Here is a 19,108-nt window from a genome sequence, read left to right as displayed (position 1 = left end):
GATCCTTCACTACATGGTGAATGAAAACTTCTTTATTTACAAATTACATTAAAAAATAAAAAATAAAAAGAAGATCGAGTTTCCCTCCACCCACGGTGAATGGGTTCCCATTCATCAAGGGACGGGAATAGTTATCGAGAGGGTATTTTGGAACATACAATCATAAAAGCTCTAAGAGGGATTTGTGAATCCTAGGATGATGGGTGAACTGTCCTCTACGGGTGGAGGAAAACTTTGTTAAAAGAAAAATGTCCATCATGCATATAGACTATTGAATGCTTTGAAATATAAAGATCTGTGCATTGACTTTCACCAAACATAGATGACAGTTCGGATAAAGAAAAAGGGTTAGCGGGTCCACTACAAATGTTTTTTTATTTTTTTTTAATTTTTATGAAAAGAGTCCACTACAAATGTTACTATCCCCATTATTGGGGTAGGGATTGATGGGGCAACTGCTCCATTCCCATTCCTACCCTCTTGGCCTTCATTTGGCAATACTGTTTGCTTTAATGGAATGTTTTTGTGATAAAAGCATTTTTACAATTTCTACTCTCAAAAGCACTTCTAAGAGAATAGAGCACGTTTAATAATCAACAGAAGAGAGACAGAAGGAGGACTAGGAGTCATGGCATGATATACTCAGATTCCATCATGCTGAAAGGAATTATGGTGAGGGCTATTTTGAGGTTATTTTTCTCCAAAAGGGAAAAAGTACTTCTTAAATTGTTTCTCTATTTCTACTCTAAATGCCTACTTTATTTCGAGAAATACAAAAATATATCGGTACACCAAATGTGTTTTGCATGTTTGTTTTTTTGGTTTTTGGCTCTCGTGAAGTATGAAAACACCAAAAACACTTCACCAAAATGTTACCAAACATAGCCTAAGCTTTGTTCAAAAGTTGAAAAATTTTGCAATCTTGAGAGTATGGAATGTTGATGCACTTTGTAATGGTAGGAAACTCCTTTCTTTATTTTCTTCACCAAAACACAAACCAACTTTTGTGCAAATCCCTCCCATGTCCGAACTCACCTTACCTCTCTTGACCCTTTACTTAACTCTCCTCCAACAGTGGCAGGAGCTGGAGGATCCAGTCCAGCCAAAACAAGGGTGTTTGGGCCATTTCACAGGCAAGCCCCACCCTATGAAATGACCAAAACCCCCTATTTTGGCTGGGTTGGATCCTCTAACTCTCGCCATGGCTGGTGGAAAACTAGGTCTCCCCCTCTAACCTAAAAAAAAATGATGGCTCCACCCCTCAACCACCCATTTCTACTCACTCTTTCGTTGCACCCTCACTTCACCCCTCTCCCCTTTCTCTTTAATGTGCTAAGGGATAGAATCTTGAGATCAAGATCTAATCACTTGATGACGGGATCTTTAGTTATCATAAGCAATACATACTTCTTATCTGTCAGGTAGGTTGCAATTGCTCCATTGGTTGACTATTGAAGAACATTTATAACTTTCTTTAACCGGAGTATTGGTAATATTCATTCAAAATCATATATACTAATGCATGTAACAAGGGGATAGAATACTTATCTAAACTATAGACAAGCTAGGTTGATGACGGCACACTCAAGCACCATATACAATGTCACAAACCTAAAAACATATGCAGAGACTTAAGGAATCAATGGAGCTAAGTTGTGCCACAGTCACTCTCATTAAGATTATAGACGTCCTATGGTGCAAATTAGGTTCTTATGAATCAGCCTCCAAGACAAAATAGTCCTGCATGACTCTACAATAATGTCGTTATAGCCACTTACTGAGCCATGTCAAAACACCTCAAAGTTGTGTTCAATTGAACATAATAAAACCATGACTAGTGAAAGCCAGGATCATGAGAAAAGTGAGTTTGGGATTATCTCTCAAAACTGTTAGAATAATAGGCTAAAACCCCCTCTCTTTATGTTAGAGACAAAAAGACAGCACTAAGGGTTGTCTCCAAGATATGCCCACACACCATATCTTTCTACAAGATATGGTTATTATCCATTAAAATATGGGAAAATTATCTCCTCCAATTTCCTATCCGGTACAATTCCCCCGTACTTCTAATAGGGGTAGTAGACTCCACTGAGCAGAGTGTTTAGACAGGGATAGAGTGGTCATTATGCCTCCCTTGTTAGGGGCAATGGGGAACTGGACGGCAGAGTAGAGGAGGGATAAAAATCTTTAAAACATGTCTTCCTATAGTCAAACATATAATTGGTCATTTAGGTAAGTCTCTAACAGTAATTGGTTGATTAGTGGGATCCAGCATCTCAACACGAGACACGTGGCAAATTTTTGTTGCAGCGCCTCTGCAAAAGCTTAGAATTCCAGTCTCCAGACTCTCCACCATGGCAGGGTTTAGCAGCAGAGGAATGCTTCGCGTGTCCGAGGACGAAAACCGTCGACGAGAGGGTTACCTCGCGAGCTACAAACAAATTCGCGATTCGCTCATCAATCTTCAACACTCTGCCGACCGTATTTTCGACACAATTTCTCAAAGGGTACGCCGATTTGATTTTAAAACTTGAAATTCTCTTACTTCAGCTTGAATTTTTGTTTTGCTTTGCTCATATTCTTGTATATACTAACCTCTGTTGATGATTCTGTGTTTGTAGACTGCGAAAGAGAATGAGAAACTGATTGGATTGTCGAAGAGGATTCAAAGTGCCAAGGTAATTCTACAAAGTTTGACTATTTTCTTTTTGTTTTTGTTTCTCTTTTGAGGTAGATTCACTCGGGGAGAAAGGACATTGACTCTGAGGTATCAGTAGGAAAAGTATGCCCCCACCAAAAAAAATCCAGAATTTATTTTCAAGAGAATCAGTTCATACTACTTCTGTTGATGGTTAATCAATGACACCTGATGTAATAAAAAAAGCTCTCCGAATTCATGGTGGTAACTTCATTGCAGTTCCATCTATCGCTTTATTGTGAAAGACCAGATCAGCCCGTTCTGCCATAAGCACCTCCATATTCCGCTGAGTAGAATTCGGCAATGGATTTGAGTCAGTCATTCAAAGACTTCCTTTCCTTGATCTTGTTTCGTGTAAAAATTCAGGAACTATGTTACTAGTGAAACCGGAGAAACCCGAATTTTGAGGGGTATCATATAATTGCTTAGCTTAGGTACCATATGAGCAAGCCCGGCAAAACCCTTGAATGGCTTCTTCTATTTCTCGATAAAAAGAATATAGATCCTGTTCATGGATTAACGAAAATATGCACTTTTTTTATTTTTTATTTTTATATAGGTAGTATGTTTAACTCTTGCTTAGATATATAGATGTTGCATTGAAAGAAACCTTAACGGAAGGTACTATGTCGGAGTTACGATAAGTGAAATGAGACACAATTAAGCCCTTGATTCGAGATCCCTATATTGCTGTAAATTCGGGTCAGGAACAACATGGTATGCCAAACTAGCTTCCAAACATCTTCCTAAATTTGGCAATGAATAGTTTCTCCGACAATTGTAAAGAAAACACATTGCAGCACTCTAGCCTTGATTATTGACATTTTTAATCTCTTTATGTTTGAAGCCTTTTTTGCCGCCACCCATTATATTTGCTACATCTTTAAATCAATTGCCATTTTTTTTTCATTTAACTTTTGCAGAAGGTTCACTAATTATCTTCCAAGTTCCAAGTAAGGGGCATTTCAGATACTTGTTTCACCAAGAGAGCCATTATTCTAACTTCTTGAAAACATGGGATATGCATTCTGTGAAAACTACCACACAGAACCAAAACAAACTGAAGGGGGCACCTTTAGTGATTGTGATTGAAGTATACTCAGCTTGTTGTTAATTCATAACTAACAAAATCCTGAAGACAACGACCAATCTCTTCAAGAATCCCACTAGGATGCATCTACAGAACCATGCTTTGTTTTTTGCCATTCCCTATCAGTTGCAGAAGCCATATTTATTCCTTGCTATTGAATAGGCAAGTGAATCTTCATCCTCCACTATGAATCTTCCATTGGTACTGGAACATTCATGAATATGCAGGCTGCACTGGTGCACTCTTTATTTCTAGGAACTAAGCAAAATAGGAAACCCCTATGTATGGTAGTAGGGATCCTTTACAACTTAAGTCTCTCTTCAAAATAGAAGCTATTCTAGAACATTACAAATAGAAACTATTCTAGAACATTACAAATAGAAACTAAGTACTTTCATCCTGTATAGGACTTAAATCCCTAATATTTGGGCTTATAAAATTGGTCCACTACAATAAAAAAGGGCGTACCCAGTGCACGAAGCTCCTGCCACTGCGTGGTCTGGGAAGGGTCATACCTTACCCCAGCTTCGTGGAGAGGCTGTTTCCTGACTCGAACCAGCGACCACTTAGTTGCAATGACCTTACCATTGCCCCAAGGCCCACCTTAAATATAAATCCCATGGCCCATATAACCCATTGGGCACTCAAATTAAGCCTATTAACCCATTCTTGGTCCAGTTTGATGGCCTGGTTTGCTGCTGCCCTTCTCGTTCTTTTGAACTGCATCAAAACTGTTCAAAATTGTCAGTTTCTTTGAAGATATAGATGCCCCCTATCATTTATCTGTATAAATTTCTGTTTCATTTATTTTCATTATTGATTAAACTGCAAGATTTATTTGTAATTGTGTGATGTATATGAGCATCTTTTCATATTATGAGTAAGGTATGCACAGACTCGATTAGAAACATACTTTGCTTTGTCCCTGTTGTTGTACCATTACAAATTGCAATTGATATTTGAATGTGCAGGCAAAGATTGAGGCGATATCTCATAAAAAGGAGTCAATCACAATTAGATCTCCTTCAAAATATCCATCAAAATCCGATGGAGACAAGGACTTTCAAACTTTATTTGGATATAAGGATGATGAAACTGGTGGCAATTTTCCAGTAGCAAAGATCTTGGTTAATGGAGGTTTGAATAGGGTATGCATCTATTTTATTCCTCTCTCTTAATTTTCCTTTTCTGAATTCTTTTGACCTTTTCAGATCTCCCTATACTTGCTTCTATGTCAGGAGTTTGGAATAGATGGTACACTCGAGCTTTTTCAGTTCTTCTCGGAAACAACTCCAGGCTTTCCACTCAGGGAGGTTCATCCAACGGTAAATATTAAAAGCAGTCATGTTTATATTTATAACACCTAATAGTTTGACTCCACTTTTGCTTGTATTCTTTTTCATTTTTACTTGTCTGTTGTATGTTTTTGGTTCCTTAGATGATTGATCAATGAACCATACAGATTTTTCCCCACCTTCCCTTCCCTTTCAGATATGGCTTGAATGCTTATGCATGAATTCTAACCTGTGGAGAACAATCTATGGTTACTTGTTCAGCTTTCATGGTGTCTCATTTTGATATATTGATGTGCAGAAGTTGTTTACTCATTGTATATGATGATATATAGATGACATGATGACTATTAGGTGCTTAAGGGCCAACATATTATGTGGATGTGTTCTGAGTTGATCAAGCTGCATTACTTTTTCTTAATTTTTTTTTTCTAAACACATGGACTGAATTTATAACAAGTCACTCATAATCTCTCCATCACTTGTCAGTAAATCTTTGCCAAAAATATTAGTGACTCAATCCAGTGACGTGGGTTAAAGTTGTATACATGTATAAGCATTCATAATATTTCTTTTTCTTTAATATGTAGGTAGGGTCTCATGTTGCCCGTTCAGATGGAAACACATCTATTGACAATCTTCTAAAACCTCCACATTTTACTTATGGCAGGTATGACTTATCTGGTTTGAGCACTATGTTCTCACAATTTTTCTCCTATTTTGCCGTAGTAAACTGCTAGCCCTAGTAGTGGGTGAGCTGGTTGCTGGTTCAAAACTTGGAAACATCCTCTCTTGCATAGCAGGGGGTAAGACTGTGTACATTTGCCCCTCCCAGACCCTGCAGTAGCGGGAGCCTCGTGCACTGGGTTGTTCTTTTTAATCTGCTAGTATTTAAATAACCAGAAGGTTCTCTGCTCATTAATAGGAAGAATTGATATGCATGCTGGGGAAAAAAAAGGTTGTATCTGTGTCTCCTCCCTTTGATGGTAACATGAAACTGTAATTAGTGTGAGGCCTTTTTATTAGATTTATATTTCGATGCAAAATGATGTGCTAATATTTGAAAATGCTCTAATTATTCAGTTCCAACTTTTTTTTTTTTTTTTTTTTTTTGCTTTTACTCAAACCATGTGGATGTGGCAAACTTTGATTTTAAATGGTTATTACTCAGTTAATGGTTGCAAACTTCCACTTAATGGTTTATAGATAAAATTACTTTTTAGTTTTATTTTCTTAGGCAGTTCGGATTTTCTTTTTTTAGTGACAGGTAAGCAAAGGAAGGGTAAGGTTAGTAGAAGTGTTAATGGTTGAGGTTAAAATTATCTCATTGAAAGCAGTGCGCTTTGGAAATAGAGAGGAGGGTGATGGTCAAAGAGGTTCTTCGTACAAACTTTATGCCAATGAAATTATTAGTGACTTCTTGGTTCATCTAGATAAGAAATTGTTGGAATTGGTACACGATCATAAACTAAAAAAGAAAGAAAAACAAAACAGTAATCACAAGAGACACCAGAACTCAACCACTCCCTTAATTTGAGTTCCCCTTTGCATTACCTGGTCCATTAAGCTCATTGATGAGTAAGCTCGTACTGTGCATCTCCTGTACCCTCCAAAATAGAGATCATCCCTTGGATGAAGCAGCTTTGTCTAAATATTTTATTTCTCCTCCTATTTTGCTTCTTAATCTGTTTTGTGTTTTCCTATTCTTCATCAATTTTTTGCTTTCTTTTTCGATCCAATACTGTGTTACTTTTCAATTTATTGAATCTGAACCTGTTTCTTTCCTTTAAGAATGCTATTCTTTTCTGATTCTATATTTCTGAATCTGGTTCTGCCATTGACTCATTGACTGCATTCTTCCATTAGATTCCTTTTATTGCAACCAACAGCCACAGCTAGCACTTATCCTATTCACTGAAATCATTACTTCTTAAAACCCTATAGAATTTGAGATGAACCAGAGCCTCTTCCACTACAGGCTATATGATTTAGATCTCTTGAGATAGATGTAATGGTATGTTTCCTCTTCCCTTAAGAGTCAGGTTGTTTGAGCTAGATTATTGTTTAAAAAATTAGAGGATGGAGCCATTTCTTGACTATTTCAAATTCTGTAAATGCTTTTTGGCTGTATATTGTAGTTATATGAAACCATTTCCTTCTATTCACCATGCAATTGGTGTTAGAGTTTATATGTTGTAGGGTGTTGGTTGAACCATGGGTTAGAGAGAGGGAATAAAATAATAGAATGGCTTGCATTAATGATAGAAAGGCCCCTCTATTTATAATAGAGGGGAAGTTACAAATAGTCTAAGCTAGGCGATGTGGGACTAAAACCCATATAGCCGACATAAGCTAACTACACTTAATAACATAAACATAACCCCAAAAGGACCAGAATACCGTGGGGGTATTCTGGAGTACAATATTCTAACACTTCCCCTCAAGCTGGATTGTACAAATATGAAAGAAGGAAGATCCAACTTGGACTAAAAGAAAAAAACTCTCTCCATAACAATGCTAACACTCCCCCTCAAGTTGGCGCATACAAGGTACTAATGCCCAACTTGAATGAAAAATGGGAAAAATAAGTTGTAGTAGAATTCAGCTCCAAAATGAATGCAACTCCTAAATAGACCTTCAAACTTGGACAGACTTGATCAGCAAAAAGGCATCTCTCACCAATCTTTGTCCAATACTGAATCTCTGAATTATAATCTTGAAGATAAGTAACTAGGGTAGCCGTCAGATGAGTCAAACAGCAGTAAAAAACAAACAGCGGAAAAAATCAATCCAATTGTAGAACCTCATATAGGCAGGTAATAAGCAAACATCTTAAAAAATAACCAAACATCTTCAAAACTTTTAACACCAGCCTCCCCCTTACGACAAACTTAACCCAATAACAAAGTAGATACCCATTGGCAATGGTGAAACCTCTGACCTTCTATGTTTTGCACCAAGTGTCCCTGCATGTTCTGCTCTCTGCAATGGCCGCAAGTATACTATATATAATCCCCCCTCACGTGTAGTGCACGTGGACATAAGAGAGATGATTTTAGAGATAGGGCAAAACATAACATTCCAGAGTTTTTCAATGGCTGCCAGGTGAAATGGAAAAAGAAGAAATGGCAAACAATAGAATACCATGATCTTCCAAAGTGTTTATGGGTAATGCCAAGGTATGTTTCGGGAGGTGGTGAAGGAAAAATAGCAGTGGGATAATGAAGGAGGAGTAAATTATGCAACATAAAGTTCCAACCATCTTCCATCGATCAAACAAACACTTTTGATGGAAACCCCTGCAGGGGAGAAACTCCTAACTCCAATGTTCAAATCTGAGAAGTATACAGATCTGATTTGAAGTAAGGAAATGCTCCATTTTTCAAGGCTTGATTAATCTTCAAACAGGGAGGAGCAATTGTGCGAAAAACTCCAAGGTAGAAACTCCCACATGCTAAACAGTACTAACGAAGATATCCGAACAGCAGTTGAATGAAGAAGCTTAAACAAAAACTGGATCAGATCTGAATCAGTAACAATGCTAGGATTCAAGCTCCAAAGTATGCTAGATTTGAACCAGAAAAGCTCCACATAACTGAATAGGTTCGTAGGTGCAGCCAATAACCGTAGAACACATTGTTGTAGTCCCAAAGAAGCTGATCTCCAGGGTAGCAGATTCGAGTCTTCCATAACGAAAGAAATTCGATCTCCAATAAGAGGAAACTCAGTCACAATCATAGGGCAGCAGTATGCCACATGAAGGCAGCAGTAACACATCAACCAGTTATGCTTACAGAAGCCAATCAATAACACCAGCCAGATAGGTAGTGAAGCTCAAAATAACCAGCAAAGACAAGATAAATAACCAGACAAATCCATAGGCAGTTGAAGCAGCCCGCCATAGTGGAATAAGTAAGTGAAATAGGTTATAAATTGAAGAAACCAAGCCAACAGAATGAATCGTAATTTTTGCTAAAAAAACCTGATGAATGATGCTGAATAATGGGTTGAATACTCCTCTGATGTTTATAAAACTCTCCTCAAAAAATCAGCAATAGTGAACTGCCCTAACCCTTAGATCGATTATAGCCAGGGTTTTGTAAAAAACCTTGAAAGTGAATATCGATTGTAGGGAAGGGGGCTTCAACAAAAGTGAGGATGACTTGTCAAAGGTGTTGGCTTATTGTAATACATGCTGACCACAACTGCTGAAATGGATCTCCAGTTCGAATGACCAATCTCCTTGGTAATTGAGACTGGATCTTCATGTGGGAGAAATACCAAAAAATTGCAGAAAAGGAGGGCAGCAGCTATCCTGTCCAGTAGACCTTCGTCAAGCCATAAATAGTTGAAGTAGAATGTCCTTCTTGATGGTAGAAACATCAACAAAAAACTCCAATAGCAGCAAACAACCCTAACCATAAAATCGATATGGGTCAGGGTTTTGAAAAAAAACCCTGAAAAGATGGATCGATTGGGGTTAGGGGTCTTCAAACACTTGGAAAGAGGCAAATACTGAGGTCGAGTGGTCTCTATAGGTGAGTAATCATCCCTTAAAAAAGGCAGCAAGAATTCAAACTTGTAACCCTAATGTCGATTTGAGTTAGGGTTTTAACAGGGAACCATAAAAGGCAGGATGAGAAGAATTTGCTGTAGGGACAAATCCAGCCATCAAATTGTGTTCAAACTGAGGTCGATTAGGGCTTGCATTAGTTGGGAAATATCCCTGAAATAGTGGCTGCATCTGACAAGGGAAACCCCAAAATCGATTGGAGTCAGGGTTTTGAAAAACCTTGACAAGGTGAAATCGATTTGGGGATTTAGGCTGGAAAAAAAAAAAACAATTGATGGAGATAAAGAAAAAGGGAAGTTAGGTTTAGGAATAGGGTAGAATAGGGCTGGAAAAAGGCTGCATAGGGTGTTCCTAAATTAGAGGATCAGGTTTATAGAGATCTGATCTCAAAGAAGAGGAACTCCAAATCGCAGATGAGGCTTTCAGCAGGTTTTTTAATAAAAAACGATAGAAGAGAAAGGGGGGCAGCACTAAATCATCGATATTATGTTTACCTCATTAGTGTTGCCCCTGTTTTTGGGCTGAAAGGGAGAAGAACAGGAGTAGGAGAAAACCGAGAAAAGGGAGAAGAGGAGGAGAGATCGATTGGAGGAAAAGAAGGGAGAAAATAGGGTTTTTCTCTCTAACCTAGATTAGACCAGCTTTGATACCATGTTGGTTGAACCATGGGTTAGAGAGAGGGAATAAAATAATAGAATGGCTTGCATTAATGATAGAAAGGCCCCTCTATTTATAATAGAGGGGAAGTTACAAATAGTCTAAGCTAGGCGATGTGGGACTAAAACCCACATAGCCGACATAAGCTAACTACACTTAATAACATAAAAATAACCCCAAAAGGACCAGAATACCCCCACAGTATTCTGGAGTACAATATTCTAATGTAGGGTACTTTAGGAACTAGTTGTATTTTTTCTGTTTTACCTTTTACCTCCCTAGGGAGGTGTATGTAATTTCTTTTAGCTCATTAGTGAAGTAGTATAGGTGGGTTGGAGTCTATTCTCCAATGCACAGCATTGCACCATATTCTCTTCTTCTCCTTCTTCTTCTTCAACCTTGTACCTTCATTTCTCTCCTTGTTCTCTTGCATCCTTTAACGTCCAACTATTGGGTATAGTCAAAACAATATGCTTTAAGAAGAACTATATGGCTCAAACAACCTGACTCTTAAGGGAAGAGGGAACCAACTATTACATCTTGGTACCTTTGCATCTCATGACTGAAATTGTGATTGGACATATTCATTGAAAGGACACACACACACCTGCGGACACCCAACTGGATAGTTTTAGTTATATAATGTTTTTCCTGGGTGATTTAGAACATATAGGATATTTTCTATACAGAATTTGGGTTTTGCTATTGGAAGCACCATGCAATTAGGTAAGTCAAAACAACATGATTTAAGAAGAACTATATGAATATCACATCATTCTGATCAATGTCCTTTTTTTTCATCTTTTTAGAAAGCTTCCTGGCTAGAGAATGAAACCATGACAGGCAGGCCAGAGTGGCCGACCACCATCACACCCCCCCCCAAAAAAAAAAAAAAACACGCACTCACACAAACAAACGATTGTATAGGTCACCGATTCAGTTGGGACCCTTAGGTGTTAGACTATATCCTTCCAGTACTGATTTGCCATTTCGGTTGATTCAGCTTGAATATTGAGCAATTAGCTAAGTTGCTTTCTCTCTTTCTGCATGCAGTGCTTCTTGCATACCATAGGAGTGGTGGAAGTTCACTGCTTAGTTATGATGTTTAGTTTTGGTGCCAACATAATAGGTGCTTAGTTTCTGATCATGATGAAATTTTTGGATCTTATTTCTTTTAGTAATTAGTGCTAGTGAAGCTATTGTAAAAATATGGTTTGTTTGGAGCTATCTTAGTAAATTGAGTGTTGCAGGGAACCAATGGGATATTCTTTGCTGTTATGTGTTAGCCATGTTATTTTCTTCCAATGTTGATTGACTCTGTATGGCAGTATACCTTTCATATCAGTAGTCAAATAATATCTTCAATTGATTGGTTTGCTTTTCAGTAATTTTTCTACCATGGAACTTTCTTGTAACTATGCTGCCCTCTGGTGTATAGCCTCATAAAGGAGGATTACATTGCTAGAGATTCTTCCTCAAGCTCTAAGCAACCAGATCTTCCACCTCCACCTCCAAGCTTACTTCATGGCTCACAAGTAAGGGTTGGTGAATACCTTGAGCATTCAACAATCTGCAAGACATTTCCATGATTTTTTGTGTTTTTTTTTTCGTGAATGAGGATCTTTATCTTTGTCAATATCTATGATTTAACGATTTATAAATTTACAGGTGCCTCCAAGATCAGAGGGTTTCAGCCTTAGACCATCTGTTACACAACATTTGAAGCTACAACACTCCCTTTCTAATCTTTCAATGGATTTAAACATGGCCTTGAGTGGTGAGTTGTCTTTTTTCACTAGTTGTTTAATCTCTATTCATATGAGGACCTGACAGTATCTGGTCCAGCTTGTTCTTAGTACTCAAATGGAATGAATCCAGTCTTTGGTGTTATTCCATTTCAATAAATTATGTTTTTTTTACCTGATCTGGGTTTCTCAGATGCAATATCTTGCTCAGTGGATTCATCACAGGACTGTAATAGAAAATGTTTCTAGAAGTGGGTGAGATGTCAGACTGTTCTGGTCAAGTGGTCAGTGGCACGACACTCTGACTGTCCAGTCTGATGGTCCAAATAGTTTCAGTTTAAGGTTAGCAGAGTAAGTATAATATATACTCAAAATAATTTGATATGTGGTTCTCTGTTTTTTTTTTCCCTGAAATTTTCCATTATTTTCCCCCTTTTTTTCTGTTTTTAGTAATTTATGCATATTTCATGTATTTAAAAATTAGGAAAAAAGTCACTTGCCCTGACCAGTTTGACTCGCCTGAGTCACCAGGTTTTTAGGAGGGCAAGTCGAGTCGAAAAATCTGGTTTTCCAGCAATGGTTTGACACTAGCTATATCCACTGCCCTCATCAGCCGAAAGGGTTATTTTCTTTTCGGTGTAGAATTGGGAATGGGATCAGGACTGGATTAATGGTGCAGCTCTGTTCTCTATGTCATAGTTGTCAAGGTCTTGCCTTGGTCGCCTAGGTGGGTTCGTAGGCACCTTGTTGGTGTCGCCTTGCATCCAAGCCCCCTCCAATGCCTTGAGTCGTCTGGATGCCATGACAACTGTGCTCTACGTTTAACACTAGAATAGATCTCCCCATCTCTAATGTGATTCATATGGTCATCAATCTGTGTTTGAATTTTTGGCAGACTAGCAAGTACCTGTATTACTCAAACAACCAAAATTTACACAGTTTTGTCAATCCTATCTGCAAAGAAGGGGGTGGGGAGCAATGTTGCAACTAATTGGACTGTTGGGATCTACTAGATGAAGGCTAATTGAACGGTTGGAACCATGTAATCAATGTGAAATTTTGCTTGTGACTATTTGGTTGCCCAGATTGACATTATTGAAATGCTTCCATTCTTGGATATCTTCACCCAAAGTCTCCAAATCTGTTTATGGGGCATAGTTTGTTCACATTGCAGAAATTGCAAAATATACCATTAATATTTTTTCCTTCACTCCACCCTTTGCTGCATTAGGTGATGCCTTCTCATCTTTAAATATTTTATACAAGATAATTTGAAAAAGGTCCACGGAATTAAAGTACAAATTTAATGAAACTGCAGATCAGGGCAATCTCTACCACATTAAAAACTACATCTAAAAGGCCATACTCAGTGCACGAGGCTCCTGCCACTGCGGGGTCTGGGAAGTGCATGAAAAACTACATCTATTCATACAAATCTCATATTCCTTTTCTTTTCTGAAATCAGATAATTTGTCAATTATCCAACATTTCTTTAGCAAATTAACCATTTAAATCTTCAATCTGTGAGTAAATGCATCAATTCTTGCTAGTATTGATGCTTTTTGCATTATAATAGATTTTTGAAACTACAAATTCGGAGAAATAAACAGTCGAAAAAGTGATTTAGAGGGATATCTGTTTTCAGAAAGTTAGGGTATTGGGAGCTTCAAGATAAGAAAAAGAAAGGCTTTGATGAAAATTAGGTGCAGAAGGAAGGATCAATTTTTAAATCAAATGTCAAAAATATTTTTTCTTTTCTTTTCTGGTTAAATTGCAGGTGAGATGTGCTGGGAAGTCTTGTGGACAAGATAGATTAGTTGTGGTTGAAGTGTCAAGACTATGACCAAATTTCTGGTCTTCTGTACTGGAATGGCGACATTTAGTTGAAATCGTGAAAACATGACAACTAAGTTAACATGCACTGGTAGTTTGTATATCTCATGCTCTTCTTAAGTCACTTCTGTCTGATACAACTTGAGTTGTACAACTTAGAACTATGCTTTGAGTGAGGCCATGACAGGATGTATGATGGAAAATCTCTACAAACCTGGTAATCAAGGTCTGGATTGTGGAGATGCACCTACTCCTGCTAAAAACCAAATTGAGGCCTTTGTTTTAGGCTAATAGCAAAGTCCAACATTCTTTTCTTTGATTCAGTGTTATCAGGCCATGCTAATCCATTAATGCTGATAGATTCTAGGGACCACACATGACCATCCAGACTTTGCGGAGAGAGAGCAAACTGAGATCTTAAAGTGCACTTCCACCTCTTTCTAAGTTGATACCGTTGCAAGTTGACAACTTTATCACCTCGTTTTCATTCTTCTTCTTGTTGTCTGCTACCCTTTCTCCTACTTTTCCCTGAAGGGGTATTGGGCCTCTAGTGCTGGTCATATTCATCGAGAAAGAAACAACTATTGGGGAAACTATTGAATGTTATTAACTGAATTAGTAGTAGTTTGCACCCAAATCACCAACAGACGGCTTCCAAAACTAGCTAGTCCTGGTATAGTTTATTGAGGACAGGTTTTCTTTTTTTTTTTCTTTCAAAGCTATCCCGGCATACACTATTTACTTGGATTATGAAGGAGGCCTAATCTGATGACACAGTGTTTATATGCTGAATTGTGTCTTCTAGGATTTCATATTTCTTCAGATCTGAGTTTGACAAGGTCTAGAAATCCTCTAAATGACTGGCTCTTACATCAGTTGTTTTAATGTTCTATCAAATGTGAAGGTAGCATATTTCTTCTAGATATATATGATTCATCGTTGTTTGACCATAAATTGCGCCATATTTCTTAAAATTTGTTGATTTTTTTTACTAGTGGCTTTCTTCATAATATCAGTGAAGTTATATGCTTATGAAGCATTCAATTTCTCGATTTTGACTTGAAACAAAATTCTCTTCTGGGAGTTGTTCTAAAATTTTTGGCAAATGCAATAACCTTGAGGTGTTGATGGTCAATAAGGAACCACAGGTGCATCTAGTCAAACCAGGCCACACTTGACATCAGGTCCTACTTCACTGCCTCCATTAGCTAAGACACCGATGGTGCAGAAGAATCAACTGAGTAGAGATACCAAAGATATGACAGCAAGCATTGATGATCAAAATTCCATCCCTCCATTACACAATGTTAGTATTCAACCTTTCATTGTCACTTCCTTCTATAATGCACCCCCACCCTAACCTGACACGCATATGAAGAGTCCATTGGAATGTCTTTATCCTTTCCATAACTTTGCTGATTATCCATATTTATGCATCTTTTCATTTAATTATCTTTTCCTTGGTCTTTCATAAAATTGGCATTTTTCCCCTTTTGTTTACATAACAAGAATTTGATTTTCCACTTTGATGCTTATATTGACTTTAGCTGTAGCACATTTAGTTTTTCAGTAGATAGGTTTGACAACTTATTAACAGTTTCAATTATTCTCTTAATATAAACATAAGAATTTTGTCTGATACTCTCATGCAATAATAACTAAACAATAAATTGAAAGAGGACTGCATCCAGATTGAAGCTGTTATAGGTTTTGGAAAAAGTGTGAAAAATTCTAAGCCTTTTGGGACTCATGGCGAAAGTATTCAAATTAACACTGTGGAATGAAGATCTACCGTAGAATGAAGTAGAGCAAAAACAAAGTATATGGTGAGTAACTTTAGCAACAGTAGTACTGAAAGTGGGGTAGTGAAAATTTAATAGGGAGATACCACCAAGTGATAATTTTAGATACCCAGATTCAATCATAAATAAAGGAAGAGAAATAGAGGGTGATTCTGCACAAAGAATTAGAGCAGTTTGGATGAAGTGGATGGGAGTGTTGTGCGATTGACGTATTCCTTTAAAACTCTTAAGGAATATTTTATAGGACAGTTATACGAGCAACAATGACATATGGACCTGAGTGTTGAGCCTTGAAGAAATAACATATAAACAAATTTAGTGTATCTGAAATGAGGATGTTGAGATGGATTAGTGGTAAAACTAGAAATGATAAAATAAGGAAGAGTAGCTTTGATACATGATAAGTTGAGAGAGTCATTTGAGATGATATGGACATGTGCAACGGAGGCCTTTGATTGCTCTGGTACAGATGGGTGATATGATTCAGATTGGAGGAGCTAAAAGAGCCGGGATAGGCCTCAAATGACTATTAGAAGAGTTGGTGAGAAAAGACATGCATAGTTTAGGACTGGTAACAATTTGCTTTGAATAGAGTTAATTGGAGAGAGAAGATTCATGTAGTTGATCCCATTTAGTTGAGATAAGGCCTAGTTGAGTTGAGTTGAGTTACATAACGCTCTCTCACCTCCTAGAACTGTAAATAGTTCTCATTCATTTAAACAGGTAATTTTATAATTATTCTCAAAGAAAGGTGAATGACAAATATGTCCATTAGGCTGCTAGTTGCTCATTTGATTTCTATGCTTCATATCAATGACTTCTAGCCTATTGCACATGGCACTGGTTTATTAGGTTTATGCCTTTGTTCACCTTTGTATGCTATTTTTATGCTTTAGTGGTTGGGCTACCTTATTCTAGCAAACAAAGCACAAGCATTGTTCAGTTAATCCATTGTAGCCTTGGAATCTTTCTGTGCTTGAACCCACAGTGCGCCCTTTGTAATTTTGGGTATTGATTAGGATCTAATCTATAGGCTTTGTCAATTTTAGACATTGATTATATGCTTTAGAACTTAGGCTTCGTTATCATGTTAGTTATGTACTTGTTACGAATTGCTTGTAATTTAGTGTGGTCTTATGAGTTTATTGTCATTACATGCTTAGTTGTCACAAAATATTTGACACTTTCTTTGTGATCTGCATAATTTACCTTATTTCTTAATGATATTTATCGTGTACATTTTTTCTTTTTCTTTTTTTAACAAAATTGTGCCCCAGTTAAGTTGGGCACATGACTCACTGTACTGCAGACACTAAGAGGCCTTGATGCTTTGTATGCATCTATTGCGTTAATAACTCTATCCTAAAATTTCAACTACGACACGGTCATTTGAAGTGATACATGTTGGCATAGAGGTGTTACGCAAGCATAGCAAGTGAATCAGCTTGAAGCAAAGATTTGAGTCATCTTTACCTAACGTAGTGATTCTAAGAGAGAGAGAGAGAGAGCTCCCAAAAAAAAAAAAAAAGATCTGCCAGCTTTACCTCCTTTTCGTCCAAATCCCCAACACTTGTTGAAATGAAGAAGATTAGGATCTTTTTTTTTTTTTTTAATGTTAGATGCTTTCCCCCCAACTCAGATGAAAAACAAAAACAAGTTTCCAGGGCTTTCAGTTGCTCTTGTTTCGTTTCTCTCTCACGGTTTCTGTTTTGCAGGTTTAAAGTAGGCATATCACGTGTATCTTAAATTTATTGATCCATATTGGACTGTGTCAGACTGTATCGGTCTCATATTGGTTGTGTATCGAACAATAACAGGCTGTATTGATCCGATTGATTGATACAACTATTTTTTGAAAAAAAAAATATTGTATTGATACCCTCCTATACCGATATGTATCGGCCGATACGATACAATATGCACTGATATTTAAAGCCCTGTCTGTATCCTTAAACGCTGATATAGGATCTCAAGAGATAGGGTCTGCAAAGGGGTGGAATTCCTAGCACGAGGAGATAGGATCTGCAAAGGGGTGGAATTCCAAGCACAAGAGGGGTTAATATAGGAAATAGGACAGATGAATTTTAGCAGAAAGTAGGGGTAAAAATTGTGAAATTATATGATCTGGAGCTAAATATGTGGGAAAACAGAAAATCGAATTTCAGAATTATGAAAGAAGTTGGCTCAAACAATGTTAAGGCAGAATAAGAGAAAATTAGTAACTTCCAATAAGCTGATATTTGGGCCTCTAGGTTGTAATGTATCTTACAAAACTCAGCAGTCAAGAGAGGTGCTATGGAGACTACGTAGAGAGAACACAAGAGAATTTGGATAATGAAGTAGTGTCATTCCTAGCTGATAGCTCTCTCTTTGCATTCTGTTCCAATAAGCTGATGTTGGGCCTTTAGATTGTTATATATCTTACGAAACTCAGCAGTCTAGAGAGGTGCTATGAAGACTACGTAGAGAGAACACAGAACACGGAAGAGAATTTGGATAATGAAGTTATGCCTTTAGGTTGTAAAAAATTCATGAATGTAGTGTCATTCCTAGCTGATATGTCTCTCTTTGCATTCTTTGCAGACCTCCATCTGCTCTTGAGGTGAAGTTATGCTACCTCAGTTGTCCATTTAGTGTCTTGCTTACTGTCCCTGCTTGTTGAAAGAATGATTAAAATCAGTCTGGTCCACTTCTGCAGGAAAGCTCTCCTGGTGAAGTCGAAAAGAATGATCCAGATAACTAGATATATTTACAGAAAGGTGAGGACCATATATGCTGAAGTTTTGGACGCTTTGTGATACTTTAAATTGGTGTTGGTTTCTCATTATATTTCCCCTCTTGTACAGCCATATGTGAGTCTGGCCAGGGATACGGGAATACATAAGCTTATAGTGGAGACCAAGACCAATGCCCTGACTGATAGATTGTGCCTAGCCAATGCAAATGCTGTTGTAAAATGCCTAAGGCTGTGCACAATTGTGGATTACAGTGATAGATCAGGCCGCTGTAGCCTTTTCTGTGAAACAAACGTGGAAGCAATTGCAGAATGTCTTGCTGCCTGTGATATAAATTTTTGTTTTCCTACTATGCAGTATGAATTTATGCAAAAGCATTTTTGGTACAGATGTACTGCAGATGGCAGGTGATCTCATTTATGCTTTTTCATTGTTTCTCCTGGTCTGTAATGTAAAGAGCTTCTAGTGATGCTGTCTTCAGGAAGTGGAGTGACATCCTCTGAAACACAGAACTGTCAGACAATCTCATTTCATATTCCAGAAAACACATTAGAACTTAGCATACAGGCCTTCTGATGATCAAGACCCAGTAGAACTCAACATACTTGAACTTGCATGTGCAATGGACGTGCCTGATCTCTAGTTTTTTTCCCCCTATGTAAACTTTTATAGGATGATCTGCA

The 19,108-nt window shown here is 37.6% G+C and overlaps 2 protein-coding genes across 5 annotated transcripts; both read left to right on the top strand.

Moving 5' to 3' along the window:
- Nucleotides 1–2,336: 2,336 nt before the first annotated feature.
- Nucleotides 2,337–15,263, top strand: LOC122645445. Of its 4 annotated transcripts, none has more exons than XM_043838749.1 (8): nt 2,337–2,507; nt 2,622–2,678; nt 4,760–4,936; nt 5,027–5,113; nt 5,671–5,750; nt 11,749–11,845; nt 11,979–12,087; nt 15,037–15,263. In XM_043838749.1, exons 1-8 carry the CDS (start codon nt 2,355–2,357, stop codon nt 15,246–15,248), a joined length of 972 nt encoding a protein of 323 aa, XP_043694684.1. In that variant the 5' UTR covers nt 2,337–2,354; the 3' UTR covers nt 15,249–15,263. The 4 variants fall into 4 exon arrangements, with proteins under 4 accessions (XP_043694684.1, XP_043694682.1, XP_043694683.1 ...); XM_043838747.1 differs by having other exon boundaries at nt 15,028–15,263; XM_043838748.1 differs by having other exon boundaries at nt 11,749–11,851.
- Nucleotides 15,264–18,218: 2,955 nt separating this feature from the next.
- On the top strand, nt 18,219–18,950 carry LOC122645446. The gene is made up of 3 exons (XM_043838750.1): nt 18,219–18,292; nt 18,389–18,449; nt 18,537–18,950. The coding sequence occupies exons 1-3, from the start codon at nt 18,222–18,224 to the stop codon at nt 18,834–18,836; spliced, it is 432 nt and encodes a 143-aa protein (XP_043694685.1). The 5' UTR covers nt 18,219–18,221; the 3' UTR covers nt 18,837–18,950.
- Nucleotides 18,951–19,108: the final 158 nt, after the last annotated feature.

This window comes from Telopea speciosissima, chromosome 11 (assembly GCF_018873765.1).
Source record: "Telopea speciosissima isolate NSW1024214 ecotype Mountain lineage chromosome 11, Tspe_v1, whole genome shotgun sequence".
NCBI classification, from domain to species: domain Eukaryota; kingdom Viridiplantae; phylum Streptophyta; class Magnoliopsida; order Proteales; family Proteaceae; genus Telopea; species Telopea speciosissima.
The sequence above is the reverse complement of the archived record's forward strand: the minus strand, read 5'-3'. Positions and strand labels throughout refer to the sequence as shown.